A 14,178-nucleotide genomic window follows, 5' to 3' on the forward strand; every position below is an offset into this window, starting at 1 on the left:
CTGAATCCAGGATCCCCGCCCAATTTTCCAGCCTATCTACACACCAATATCCTATCCACCGAGCTGTCCCTCACAGCTACGATGCTTTGTTCATCACAACCTATTAACTCACCCCCACCCCCCCATTCCAGACCATGTGATCTCCAGGGAGAGGCGAAAACCCAGAGTGAAAACCCCAGGGTCAATATGGGGAAAAAAAATCTGGGAAATTCCTCTCCGACCCCCTGAGGCGATCGAAACGAGTCCAGGAGATCACAATGGCCCTGATCAGAAAATGCTTCCCAACCCTAGTCATTTCCACTTCCACGAACACCATATGAATTCCCTGCCCCCGAGACAGGTTCCCAACTATCCGCAGTCTCGCTCTGTACTGGCACCAGCAAGATGATCATAGAATGAAGCCTTGAAACGAGAAACAAGGAACAATTAGCCCGCGCCGCTCCCTGGTCCAAACTAGACCACTCTTTTGTATCCCTCCATTCCCACTCCGTTCATATAGCTGTCTAGATAAGTCTTAAATGTTCCCAGTGAGTCCGCCTCCACCACCTTGCCCGGCAACACATTCCAGGCCCCCACGACCCTCTGTGTGAAATATGTCCTTCTGATATCTGTGTTAAACCTCCCCCCCTTCACCTTGAACCTATGACCCCTCGTGAACGTCACCACCGACCCGGGGAAAAGCTTCCCACCGTTCACCCTATCTATGCCTTTCATAATTTTATACACCTCTATTAAGTCTCCCCTCATCCTCCGTTTTTCCAAGGAGAACAACCCCAGTTTCCCCAATCTCTCCTCATAACCAAGCCCCTCCATACCAGGCAACATCCTGGTAAACCTCCTCTGTACTCTCTCCAAAGCCTCCACGTCCTTCTGGTAGTGTGGCGACCAGAACTGGACGCAGTATTCCAAATGCGGCCGAACCAACGTTCTATACATCTGCAACATCAGACCCCAACTCTTATACTCTATGCCCCGTCCTATAAAGGCAAGCATGCCATATGCCTTCTTCACCACCTTCTCCACCTGTGACGTCACCTTCAAAGATCTGTGGACTTGCACACCCAGGTCCCTCTGCGTCTCTACACCCTTTATGGTTCTTCCATTTATCGTGTAGCTCCTCCCTACATTATTCCCACCAAAATGCATCACTTCACATTTATCAGGATTGAACTCCATCTGCCATTTCCTTGCCCAAATTTCCAGCCTATCTATATCCTTCTGTAGCCTCTGACAATGTTCCTCACTATCTGCAAGTCCTGCCAGTTTTGTGTCGTCCGCAAACTTACTGATCACCCCAGTTACTCCTTCTTCCAGATCATTTATATAAATCACAAACAGCAGGGGTCCCAATACAGAGCCCTGCGGTACACCACTAGTCACAGGCCTCCAGCCGGAAAAAGACCCTTCCACTACCACCCTCTGTCTTCTATGACCAAGCCAGTTCTCCACCCATCTAGCCACCTCCCCCTTTATCCCATGGGATCCAACCTTTTTCACTAGCCTACCATGAGGGACTTTGTCAAACGCTTTACTAAAGTCCATATAGACAACATCCACGGCCCTTCCTTCGTCAACCATTTTGGTCACTTCTTCAAAAAACACCACCAGGTTAGTGAGGCATGACCTCCCTCTCACAAAACCATGTTGACTATCGTTAATGAGTTTATTCCTTTCTAAATGCGCATTCATCCTATCTCTAAGAATCTTCTCCAACAACTTCCCCACCACGGACGTCAAGCTCACCGGCCTATAATTACCCGGGTTATCCTTCCTACCCTTCTTAAATAACGGGACCACATTGGCTATCCTCCAATCCTCTGGGACCTCACCTGTGTCCAGTGACGAGACAAAGATTTGCGTCAGAGGCCCAACGATTTCACCTCTCGTCTCCCTGAGCAGCCTTGGATAGATTCCATCAGGCCCTGGGGATTTGTCAGTCTTCATATTCTCTAACAAACCTAACACTTCCTCCTTTGTAATGGAGATTTTCTCCAACGGTTCAACACTCCCCTCAGAGACACTCCCAGTCAACACATCCCTCTCCTTTGTGAATACCGACGCAAAGTATTCATTTAGGATCTCTGCTACTTCTTTGGGCTCCAAGCATAAGTCCCCACTTTTGTCCCTGAGAGGTCCGATTTTTTCCCTAACAACCCTTTTGTTCCTAACGTATGAATAAAATGCCTTGGGATTCTCCTTAATCCTGTCTGCCAAGAACATTTCGTGACCCCTTTTTGCTCTTCTAATTCCCCGTTTGAGTACTTTCCTACTTTCATTGTACTCCTCCAGAGCTCCCTCCGTTTTTAGCTGCTTGGACCTAACATACGCCTCTCTTTTCCTTTTGACCAGTCCCTCAATTTCCCTGGTTATCCACGGTTCTCTAATCCTACCCTTCCTATCCTTCTTTTTTACAGGCACATGCTTGTCCTGTAGCCCTAACAACCGTTCCTTTAAAGACTGCCACATACCAGATGTGGATTTACCCTCAAACAGCCTCACCCAATCAAGAGCTGCCAATTTCTGCCTGATCCCAATAAAGTTAGCCTTCCCCCAATCCAACACCTTACCCTTGGGACACCACTCATCCTTTTCCATCACTATCCTAAAGCTAACAGAATTGTGGTCACTATTTGCCACATGTTCCCCAACCAAAACTTTGAAGACCTGACCGGGCTCATTCCCCAGTACCAGGTCCAGTATAGCCCCCTCTCTAGTCGGGCTGTCCACATATTGTTCCAACGAACCCTCCTGTACACATTTTACAAATTCCTCCCCATCCAGAGTCCCTGCCCTCAGCGATTTCCAGTCTATACCAGGGAAATTGAAGTCTCCCACTACAACAACCCTATATTTCCTGCACCTATCCAGTATCTCCTGACATATCCATTCTTCCACTTCCCTTGGGCTGTTGGGGGGCCTGTAGTACACCCCCAACATAGTGACTGCGCCTTTCCTGTTTCTAAGCTCCACCCAGAGTGACTCGCTACACGACTCCTCTGAATTGTCCTCCCTCTGCACCGCTGTAATATGCTCTCCAACCAATACCGCTACTCCCCCACCTCTTTTGGCCCCTCCTCTGTCTCGCCTAAAACACTTGTACCCTGGAATATTCAGCTGCCAGTCCTGTCCCTCTTTCAACCAAGTCTCTGTCACCGCAACCACATCCAAATTCCTCGTGCGCATTAAGGCCCCAAGTTCGTCTGTTTTACCTGCTACGCTCCTTGCATTGAAGTATAAGCACTCCAGACCCCCAGGCTCAGTGAGGTCGTCCTCCCCCAGAGTGCTCTTCTTCTTTGCCAGCCTTGTCCCAGCCCCAAGCTCGTCCCCAGCCACCACACTTATAGACCTAATAGTTTGATCCCCACCCCCCTGCCATACTAGTTTAAACCCCCCCGAACTGCACTAGCAAAGCTCCCAGCCAGGATATTTGTGCCCTTCCAACTTAGTTGTGACCCCTCCCTCTTGTACAAGTGCCATCCTCTCCTGAAAACCTCCCATTGGTCTATGAAAATAAAGCCCTCCCTCCTGGACCAGTCCTTTAGCCAGGCATTCATTTGAACCAACTCCCTATTCTTAGCCTCACTGGCACGAGGCATTGGGAGCAGCCCAGAGATGGCCACCCTAGTGACCCTACTTTTTAACCTATTTCCCAACTCCCTGAATTGCTCTCTTAGGACCCCCCTACTCTTCCTATCTACGTCATTTCCACCAATGTGTATAATGACATCCGTTTCTTTATCTTCCCCTTTTAATATGCCTCCTATCCGCTCGGAGACATCCGTGACCCCAGCACCAGGTAGGCAGACTACCATCCTGGAGTCCCATTCGCCCCCACAGAATCGCCTGTCTGTGCCTCTAACTGATGCATCCCCCACCACTATCGCTCTCCTAACCCCTCTCTTCCCTTTCTGGGCCACAGAGCCTGACTGTGTGCCAGTGACCTGGTCACTGTGTCTTACCCCTGGAGAGGCACACTCCTCCACACTATCTAAAACAATATACCTGTTATACACAGGCCTCCAGTTTGAAAAACAACCCTCTACAACCACCCTCTGGCTTCTGTCAAGAACACAGTAAGAAGTTTAACAACACCAGGTTAAAGTCCAACAGGTTTATTTGGTAGCAAAAGCCACACTAGCTTTCGGAGTCTCAAGCTCCTTCATCAGGTGAGTGAGGAGTTCTGTTCACAAGCAGGGCATATATAGACACAAACTCAATTTACAAGATAACGGTTGGAATGCGAGTCTTTACAGGTAATCTTAAAGGTACAGACAATGTGAGTGTAGAGCAGGTTAAACACAGGTTAAAGAGATGTGTATTGTCTCCAGCCAGGACAGTTAGTGAGATTTTGCAAACCCAGGCAAGTCGTGGGGGTTACAGATAGTGTGACATGAACCCAAGATCCAGGTTGAGGCGGTCCTCATGCGTGCGGAACTTGGCTATCAGTTTCTGCTCAGCGATTCTGCGTTGTGTGTCGTGAAGGCTGCCTTGGAGAACGCTTACCCGAAGATCAGAGGCTGAATGCCCGTGACTGCTGAAGTGTTCCCCAACAGGAAGGGAACACGCGTGCCTGGTGATTGTTGAGCGGTGTTCATTCATTCGTTGTCGTAGCATCTGCATGGTCTCCCCAATGTGCCATGCCTCGGGACATCCTTTCCTGCAGCGTATCAGGTAGTCAATGTTGGCCGAGTTGCAAGTGTATGTACCGTGTACCTGGTGAATGGTGTTCTCATGTGAGATGATGGCATCCGTGTCGATGAGGTCTTGCAGAGGTTGCTGTGGCAGGGTTGTGTGGTGTTGTGGTCACTCTTCTCCTGAAGGCTGGGTAGTTTGCTGCGGACAATGGTCTGTTTGAGATTGTGCGGTTGTTTGAAGGCAAGAAATGGGGGTGTGAGGATGGCCTTGGCGAGATGTTCGTCTTCATCAATGACATGTTGAAGGCTCCGGAGAAGATGTCGTAGCTTCTCTGCTCCAGGGAAGTGCTGGACGACGAAGGGTACTCTGTCCGCCATGTCCCGTGTTTGTCTTCTGAGGAGGTCGGTGCGGTTTTCCACTGTGGCGCGTCGGAACTGTTGATCGATGAGTCGAGTGCCATATCCTGTTTTTATGAGGGCAGGTACACAGGCAGGTACCCCCACGACTTGCCTGGGCTTGCAAAATCCCACTAACTGTCCTGGCTGGAGACAATACGCATCTCCCCAACCTGTGCTTGGCTCTCTCTCCACTCACACCGTCCGTACCCTCAAGACCCGACTACCTGTAAAGACCCGCATTCCAACCATTATCCTGCAAATTGAGTCTGTGTCTGTACGTGCCCCGCTTGTGAACACTGTCAAGAAGCCAATTTTGTATCCATTTAGATGCCTCACCCTGGATCCCGTGAGATTTAACCTTATGCAACAAACTACCATGCGGTACCTTGTCAAAGGCCTTGCTGAAGTCCATGTAGACAACATCAACTGCACTGCTCTCATCTACCTTCTTGGTTACCCGTTCAAAATACTCAATCAAATTTGTGAGACATGATTTTCTACTCACAAAGCTATGCTGTCTGTCCCTAATCAGTCCGTGCATCTCTAAATGCCTGTAGATCCTGTCTCTCAAAATACCTTCCAACAACTTACCCACCACAGATGTGAGGCTCACTGGTCTGTAGTTCCCAGGCTTTTCCCTTTTAAACAAAGGCACAACATTTGCCTCTCTCCAATCTTCAGGTACCTCACCCTTGACTATCGATGATTCAAATATCACTGCTGGGGGACCTGCAATTCCCCCCCTAGCCTCCCACAATGTCCTGAGATATACTTCATCAGGTCCCGGGGATTTATCTACCTTGATGCGCTTTAAGAATTCCAGCAAATGACAAAGGCCTTGAATCTAAAGGCATAGGAAGTGCTAATGGTAGTAAGGAAACAGCATATGTCTAGTTTGAGTGCAAATGGTAGAATAATGATAGCTCCATCCAAGATTCACACTGGCAAAATAAAAAAAACTCCAAATGGGCAACAGAGTTCAATGTTTGAAATTGTTGAACTCTAATATTAAGTCCAGAAGGCTGCAAAAGTGCCTTAAAATTAGCTTTTTAACATCATTAGATGATTTGCTGAACAAGTATGCTTGCATACATCAATAATTGGACATTTTATTTACAGTTATTTTCTAACTATGCAGCATTTTATTTTTTTTGGGGGGCGGGGGGAGAGTTATTTTGGCTGTGATAGCAATGTTACCTCTGGAGGTTGCCCTCCAAGTCACTCACCATCCAAGTCACTCATCATCCTGACTTGGCAATGTATTGCCATTCCTTCACTGTCGCTGGGTCAAAATCTTTGCATTCCCTACCGAACAGCACTGTGGATGTACCTACACCTGATGGACTGCAGTGGTTCAAGAAGGCAGCTCATCACCATCGTCTGAAGGGCAACTAGTGATGGACAATAAATGCGGCCAGCCAGTGATGCCTATGCCCCACGAATGAATAAAAGGCTTGGAATGAGGATGGGAGTGGGTTGTCCAGACCCCTCCAGTTTTTCACCAGTAACATTAAAGATGGTTGGAAAGCCACTGGGCAATTTTATACGCACCTGCCTACCAACCTGTTGCCAAGGGCCTCTAAAATTCTGCCTTACTGGAAGTCCACCTGCACTGCTGTCAATGATTTGGTAGCTTGGGCAGTGTATAACTACCAAACCATTGACAGCAGTGCAGTTGGACTTCCTCTGAGTGTAATGGACTGGATTTCAAAGGATAATTAAAAAAAATTCTATCTGTTTATTGCATTAGACCCTATAAGATTCATGTTTCTTTAGTGTCAAATTTGTTAATATTTACTTATACAGCTACGCTGATCTGTGAAAACAAGTGTAGCACTTGGAGATCTTTGTACTTTAGATGATAATTAAAATCATTGGGGCTTTAAAGCACTATCCAGAGGTTGTAGGCACAAAACTGGTGTAACATTTATGGATGTGGGGTTGAAAATGATGGCTTTAGTTTTCCTATTCAGTTGGAGGATTGAGTCAAAGACTGCCTCTCTGTGTTTGAGGGAGTTGGTAGAAGGATGGAGCTTGAGAACTTTCCTGGGGAAGCTAACTTGATGCCTGCCTGATGCTTGCAGGCTGTGTCACTGGGAATAGCATGTAGATGGATAGAACCATGAGTCCCTGGAGATGCACAAAGATATGAGACGAGAGAAGCTATTTCTGGAGATGTGGTTGTTGCATTGGGAAAAATGGAAAGAAACGATGTGAAGGCAGTCCCTTGGAGCCTGATTAGAAGAGACAATGGACCGTACCAAATGCTGCAAAAGTTGAGGAAGGCAAGAAGCTCACAAGGTTGTCATGTATGATTTTGGCGAGGGCAGTTTTGGGTTTGAGTATGTATGCTAAAGGGATTCTAACATGAATTTTGAGATTTATACAGGCATGGAGACAGCAACACATTCAAACCTTTGCAAGTTAGTTACTTGAGGGCAGTAGCTGGAGATGGCTCTGAAGTAACTTTTTTTTTGAGATGGGGATGATGATTGCAGCTGAGAGCAGTCTCTGAGTTATCTGGAACTGTGGAATCAATTAAGCTTGGAAGAAGGGCAGCGTAAGATGGAAGGGAAAACTGCAGATTGGCATGAGTGAGGGTTGTATGAAAAATGGAGTGGGATTTGGTGGGTAGAGTCAGCTGCACAAATAGCTTCTAATTTGGAGTTTTGGAGGGTATTTTGCACTTGGTGAATCCTACCATTCAAAGTGGATGACACCTGATAGGGGGAAGAGAGAGAAGGCTTGATGAGGAATTGTAGGTTATTGTTCCCTTCTCAGACCATCCTAATAATGGAATGTGTAGTCAGATGGCTTTGGTGAGGAGAGAAGGTGCTCAATTTTTCATCTATCTCATGGACCACAGGAGCTTTGTTAGAGTAAATATCCCAGAGAGTAAGGTGGTGATTATTGACTTTTTTGTAGGGAGGAAGAATTGAGATGGAGAGGAGAAATTAACACTGCAAAGCAGATTTGGTCAGATAGTTTTGAGGAGCAGAGGATGACACAGTTGGGATTGCTGCTCTGTGATAGTGCATGGCTGAATATTGAGGGGAATTGTGATTTTGTGTTTTAAGACCTGTCAATCTGTAAAACAATTTTGATTGATACTGTTATGTTGATACATCTTTAGACGGGAATTGAAAGCATCCATTTTGACAGATAACATCTTTATATATACGAGTGTCAAATGTTGAGCTCCGTGGATGTGCCCGAACTATCATTGCATACACAGTAGAGTGCCACAGGCAAAATGCTAATGTGCATCAAACTAGAAATCACAACTCCAGAAGCAAAACATTTTCTTCTGGGGGAATTGGTAGTAGGTTCTGCAGGTGTTAATATTTCTACCCCCTCCTAAGGTGGCATGGACAGCTTATGGTAAGTCACCTTTCACATCCAGAGTTGGTTGATGCAAGTGGAAGTGAGAAAGAAATTGCTTCCTGAGGGGGGGAAAAAAAGGGTCTCCAGCTGTCTAGGGATAGTAGTTAACAGTGCTGGTGTATGCTGCATGAGACTGAAATTGTAAGCTATTGAGAAACTTGTAATGTTGTTTTTGATCCTTTTTAACTGCACATGCCAGATGATTATGTTATTTCATCTGCAAAGGCTTTTTTGTGTATCTATTGTACTGCTAAAGTGTCTGTTTCTGGGTTTTTCTACAGGGCTTTGAATACAGCCGCAGTGGAAATCCTACACGGAATTGTTTGGAGAAAGCTGTTGCAGCAGTTGATGGAGCAAAATACAGTATGTTACAGTACCTGGTATTTTTAGACATGTGTTTTGTCAGGGTGGTGGGGAGATTTATTGATAAGAGGGTACTATTTTGTCTCAAAACAGTTACATATACCAGTTTTTGAAGTAGAAATTTGAGGTGTGGGTGAAATTGGGCAAGGTAGTACCCATTTTTATTTTTGAACGGTGAAATCCCTCTTTCCGAGTTTTAAAATTGCATTGATCACGAGCATGCAGAATTCCGACATGCAGGGTACCAGATGTTATCTTGGGAATTGGGATATGCACTTAATGTCAACTGGAAGGACGCAGACCAGGAAGATCATGCCATTACCACTAGTGCTGCCAGTTTGGTGTTCCACACTCCATCTTTTAACCTCATAGAGTTGAACACCCGTTTAACCACATGAAGGCCACTACCCTATCAGTGCTCTTTAAAGGATCATTTTACAGGTTATTCAGTGGTTTAATTCTTTTTTTATTCATTGGTGGGACATGGGCATCGTTGGCTTGCCAGCATTTATTGCCCATCCCTCGTTGCCTGAGGATAGTTGAGAGTCAACCACATTGCTATGGGTTTGGAGTTACATGTAGACCAGACCAGGTGAGGCTGGCAGATTTCCTTCCCTAGAGGGCACTAGTGGGTTTTTCCGACAATGGTTTCATGGTCATCACTAGATTCTTAATTCCAGATTTTCTTTTGAGTTCAAATTCCACCATCTGCTCTGGCAGGGCATAAGCTGAGTTTCTGGATTAATAGTCAAATGATAATACCAGTAGGCCATCACCTCTTCTGGCTGGTAAAGATAGATACTGAGAGGTGGTTTCACCTGATTACCAGATATCAATATCTCCAGATAAGGGATTGGTCATTTATGACTGCGAAACTTCTTCATTCAAAGTTGGAAATTTTTTGAAATCTGTATCCAGAAGGACTGTGAATGCTCAGCCTTTGAGAATCTAGAAGACTGTGATCGATGGTTGTTTTGTTTGGATACTTGGGGAATCAGTAGGCAGGAAAGCGGAATAGAGTTAAAATTCGGGCATTATCTTATTGAACCATGGAGCAGGCTCAAGGGGCTGTGTGATCAACCTGTGCTCTTATTTCATAAATTCAGTATGTGGTGAACCATAGATGGTTACCACTATGGGTACTTGTACATATGTTACTCTTGTTACTGTTGGGGTTAGGGTTTGGGTGTTCCACCTATTATTGTTTATGTGGTACACTCCGTTCGGCTCCGCCTTCTTACAGGGGTATAAAGGTCACTGCTACTTCCTAGCAGTCTTTAGTCTGGGATAATATTGTTAAGTAGTGTGCTCCTATTTGTCGTGAATAAAAGCCTTTATTCCCGGGTACGTTCTAGCCTCCCGTGTGAATTAATCGCGCATCAATTTTATTCACGACAAATACTGAAAATTTTGTTAGAACAAAATGGAGCAGATGCTAAAGCCCGATTGGCTAACCTTGGATCCGCGTGCCGCTGGGGCATCGAACACGTTCGACCATTGGTTGAAGTGCTTCCAGGATTACGTTGAGACCTCGACAGCAGTCCAGTCCGAGGCCGACAGATTGCGGGTCCTCCACGCCAGGGTGAGCGACACGGTGCATGCAACAATTTGCAATTCCCAAAATTACAAAGATGCTATCGACTTGCTCAAGAAGCTGTACAATAAACAGCCGAATGAAATTCATGCTCGTCACCTATTAGCCACTCGACGGCGGCAGCCCGGCGAAACTACGGGACAGTACCTGCGCGAACTTCAACAGCTAGCCAGAGCCTGCAACTGCAAGGCGGTGTCGGCTACTCAATACACCAACGACCTCATTCGGGACGCGTTCGTGGCGGGAATCGGCTCATCCTATATCCGCCTGTGGCTGCTAGAGCAGGGTAACTTGGACCTGGCTAAGACGGTGAATTGGCCGATGCAATGGAAACGGCCTCCAGAAGTCTCGAAGCCTACCCCACCGACCACGTGGGAACAGCTTGGCAAGTACAGTCGCCGCCTCAGCTGTACTCGGCGGCTCCTCAGAACTGCGCGATGATGCTCCCAACTTCAGACCTGACGGCTGCGGCAGCTCCTGGAGGCCCACTGTGCTATTTCTGCGGTTTGGCGAAGCATTCTCGCCAAAGATGTCTGGCCAGGGCGGTGTTTTGCTCCGCCTGTGGAAAGAAAGGGCACTGTGCAAAAGTGTGCCGAGCGAAGACCCTTTCCAGGCCCAGTAGTGCTGCGTGCGACTCCCCAGGATCCATCTCCTCGTCTCCGGCCTCGTTGATGTCTTCAGCCACGTGCGATCCACGGGCGCTGCCATTTCCAATGACGACGACGCCAGCCACGTGCGACCTGCGGGTGCCGCCATTTTCAACATCCTCGACCGTGCGCGATTCATGGGCGCAGACACTTTGGTCGACACCGGCCGCAGGGGACCAGCAGGGGTCCTCGTCGTCAGCTATCTCAACTGCCTGCAGTTACGCTCGGGATCCAACGGTGGTGTCAATCATCCTGGACCAGGCCAAGCCTCACAGACTCGACAAGTCCATGATGGACATAGAGGTAAACGGGCGCCTGGCGCGTTGCCTGTTTGACAGCGGGAGCACGGAGAGCTTCATCCACCCGGATATAGTAAAACGGTGCGCTCTCTGTGTGCAAACTGTCAGGCAGACAATCTCCATGGCGTCGAGGTCCCGATCTGTCCGCGTTCTTGGGAGCTGTGTGGTAACTCTAACGGTGCGGGGCACAGTCTACGAGAACTTCAGGCTCCTCGTGCTACCGCACCTTTGCGCTCCGGTACTCCTGGGGCTAGACTTTATGGTCCACCTGAGGAGTGTGACCCTGCAGTATGATGGGCCACTCCCTCCACTTTCAGTGGGAGAACAGCAGCCTCCAAATTGTCCAGCGCGCTCCACATGCAGCCTCTCAACACTTAAAATTACCCCGCCTTCCCTATTCGAAAATCTCGTGCCAGGCTGCAAGCCCATCACGACTAAAAGCAGGCGTTACAGCGCTGAGGATCAGATCTTTATTAGATCTGAGGTTCAGCGGCTCCTCAGGGAAGGGGTCATTCAACCTAGCACTAGCCCATGGAGAGCACAAGTCGTGGTGGTCAAGACTGGAGACAAGCCCCGGATGGTCATAGACTATAGTCAGACCATTAATAGGTACACGCAGCTGGACGCGTATCCTCTCCCGCGCATATCTGACATGGTCAACCAGATTGCGCAGTACCGGGTGTTCTCCACCATCGACTTGAAGTCAGCCTACCACCAGCTCCCCATTCGCCCAGAGGACCGCAAATACACGGCCTTTGAGGCGGATGGCCGTCTGTACCACTTTTTAAGAGTCCCTTTCGGCGTCACTAATGGGGTCTCGGTCTTCCAGTGTGAGATGGACCGAATGGTGGACCAAAACGGGCTACGGGCTACCTTCCCGTACCTGGACAACGTCACTATCTGCGGCCATGACCAGCAGAACCACGACGCCAACCTCCAGAAGGTTTTACGCACTGCGACTCTCCTGAACCTGACCTATAACAAGGAGAAGTGCGTATTCAGCAAGCACCGCCTAGCAATCCTCAGATACGTGGTGGAAAACGGAGTCATCGGCCCCGATCCAGACCGTATGCGTCCCCTCCTTGAACTTCCCCTACCCACTAGCATCAAAGCACTGAGAAGATGCTTAGGCTTCTTCTTGTACTATGCACAGTGGGTCCACCATTACGCGGACAAAGCCCGTCCGCTCATAAAATCTACCTCTTTTCCCCTGACAGCAGAGGCTCGCCTAGCCTTTGAAGGGATAAAAGCCGACATCGCGAAAGCCACGATGCATGCTGTCGATGAGTCCATCCCCTTTCAGGTGGAGAGTGATGCATCTGATTTCGCCCTGGCCGCCACACTTAACCAGGTGGGCAGGCCCGTCGCCTTTTTCTCTCGCACCCTCCAAGGCCCTGAAATTCGGCACTCCTCTGTGGAGAAAGAAGCTCAGGCCATCGTGGAGGCCGTATGGCATTGGCGCCATTATTTGGCTGGCAAACGGTTTACCCTGCTCACGGACCAAAGGTCCATGGCCTCCATGTTCAACAACACGTTAAAGGGAAAAATTAAGAATGATAAAATCTTGAGGTGGAGAATCGAACTCTCCACCTACAACTATGATATCATGTACCGTCCGGGGAAGCTCAATGAGCCCTCAGATGCCCTGTCGCGTGGAACATGTGCCAGTGTGCAGGAGGACCGGTTACAGGCCCTCCACAATGATCTCTGCCATCCGGGGATCACTCGGCTCTTCCATTTTGTAAAGGCTCGGAATCTGCCCTATTCCATAGAGGATGTCAGGTCGATAACTCGATGCTCCCAGGTTTGTGCAGAGTGCAAGCCGTACTTCTACCGGCCTAACAGGGCACACCTCATTAAGGCCACTCGCCCTTTTGAACGACTGAGTGTCGACTTCAAGGGGCCCCTCCCTTCGACGGATCGGAACGTGTATTTCCTCAACATTGTTGACGAATACTCCCGATTCCCCTTTGCCATCCCCTGTTCTGACATGTCCTCTGCCACGGTCATCAAAGTCCTGCGGAGTCTTTTTACCCTGTTCGGCTACCCCGGTTATATCCACAGTGATAGGGGTTCGTCGTTTATGAGCGACGACTTGAGGCAATACATGCTCTCTAAGGGAATTGCCTCAAGTAGGACTACAAGTTACAACCCCAGGGGTAACGGACAGGTCGAGAGAGAAAACGCTACAGTCTGGAAGGCTGTCTTACTGGCGCTACGGTCTAGGGGTCTTCCAATCACCCGTTGGCAAGAGGTACTTCCTGATGCGCTCCATTCGATCTGGTCCCTCCTGTGTACGGCAACCAACGCTACCCCACATGAGCGGATGTTTGCCTTCCCTAGGAAGTCTTCCTCTGGGACCTCACTGCCGTCTTGGTTGACGTACTCAGGACCTGTCCTCCTGCAGCGGCATGTTAGGGCCCGCAAGTCCGACCCTTTGGTTGAACAGGTCCATCTCGTCCACGCCAACCCTCAATATGCCTATGTGGCATATCCTGACGGGCGAGAGGACACGGTCTCTATCAGAGATCTGGCATCTGCAGGGGACCTGGAAGCCCCCGTCACTCCCGCACCCCTGGTTAGGATTCCTTTGCCCATTCTCTCCCCTCCTGACACGGCACGGACAGCATCAGGATCTCAACTTAATCCTCTTATTCCCGTGTGCAGCTTTCCGGAGTCCAGGGGATTGTCGCCATCTCGAGGTCGGCAGTCGGGAGAAGAACTGGAGGAGTCAGTGGACACCACCTCGGAGAGAGGGTCGTCACCACGTTCACCAGAACCGGCACTGGAACCAGTGCTGCGGAGGTCGCAGAGACGGTGCGGACCCCCGAAATGGCTGAACTTGTGAACATATGGAC

General features: G+C 48.7%; 1 protein-coding gene across 4 annotated transcripts in view; it reads left to right on the forward strand.

Moving 5' to 3' along the window:
* Window positions 1–14,178, forward strand: part of LOC144497340 (cystathionine gamma-lyase-like) — a 102,433-nt gene that overhangs the window by 35,111 nt on the left and 53,144 nt on the right. For all 4 annotated transcript variants that reach the window (XM_078218460.1, XM_078218461.1, XM_078218458.1 and 1 more), the window contains exon 2: window positions 8,699–8,780. In XM_078218460.1, the coding sequence (XP_078074586.1) occupies window positions 8,699–8,780 (82 nt within the window). The remainder of the gene's footprint in view (window positions 1–8,698; window positions 8,781–14,178) is intronic.

Source organism: Mustelus asterias, chromosome 8 (genome assembly GCF_964213995.1).
Source record: "Mustelus asterias chromosome 8, sMusAst1.hap1.1, whole genome shotgun sequence".
Classification (NCBI taxonomy): domain Eukaryota; kingdom Metazoa; phylum Chordata; class Chondrichthyes; order Carcharhiniformes; family Triakidae; genus Mustelus; species Mustelus asterias.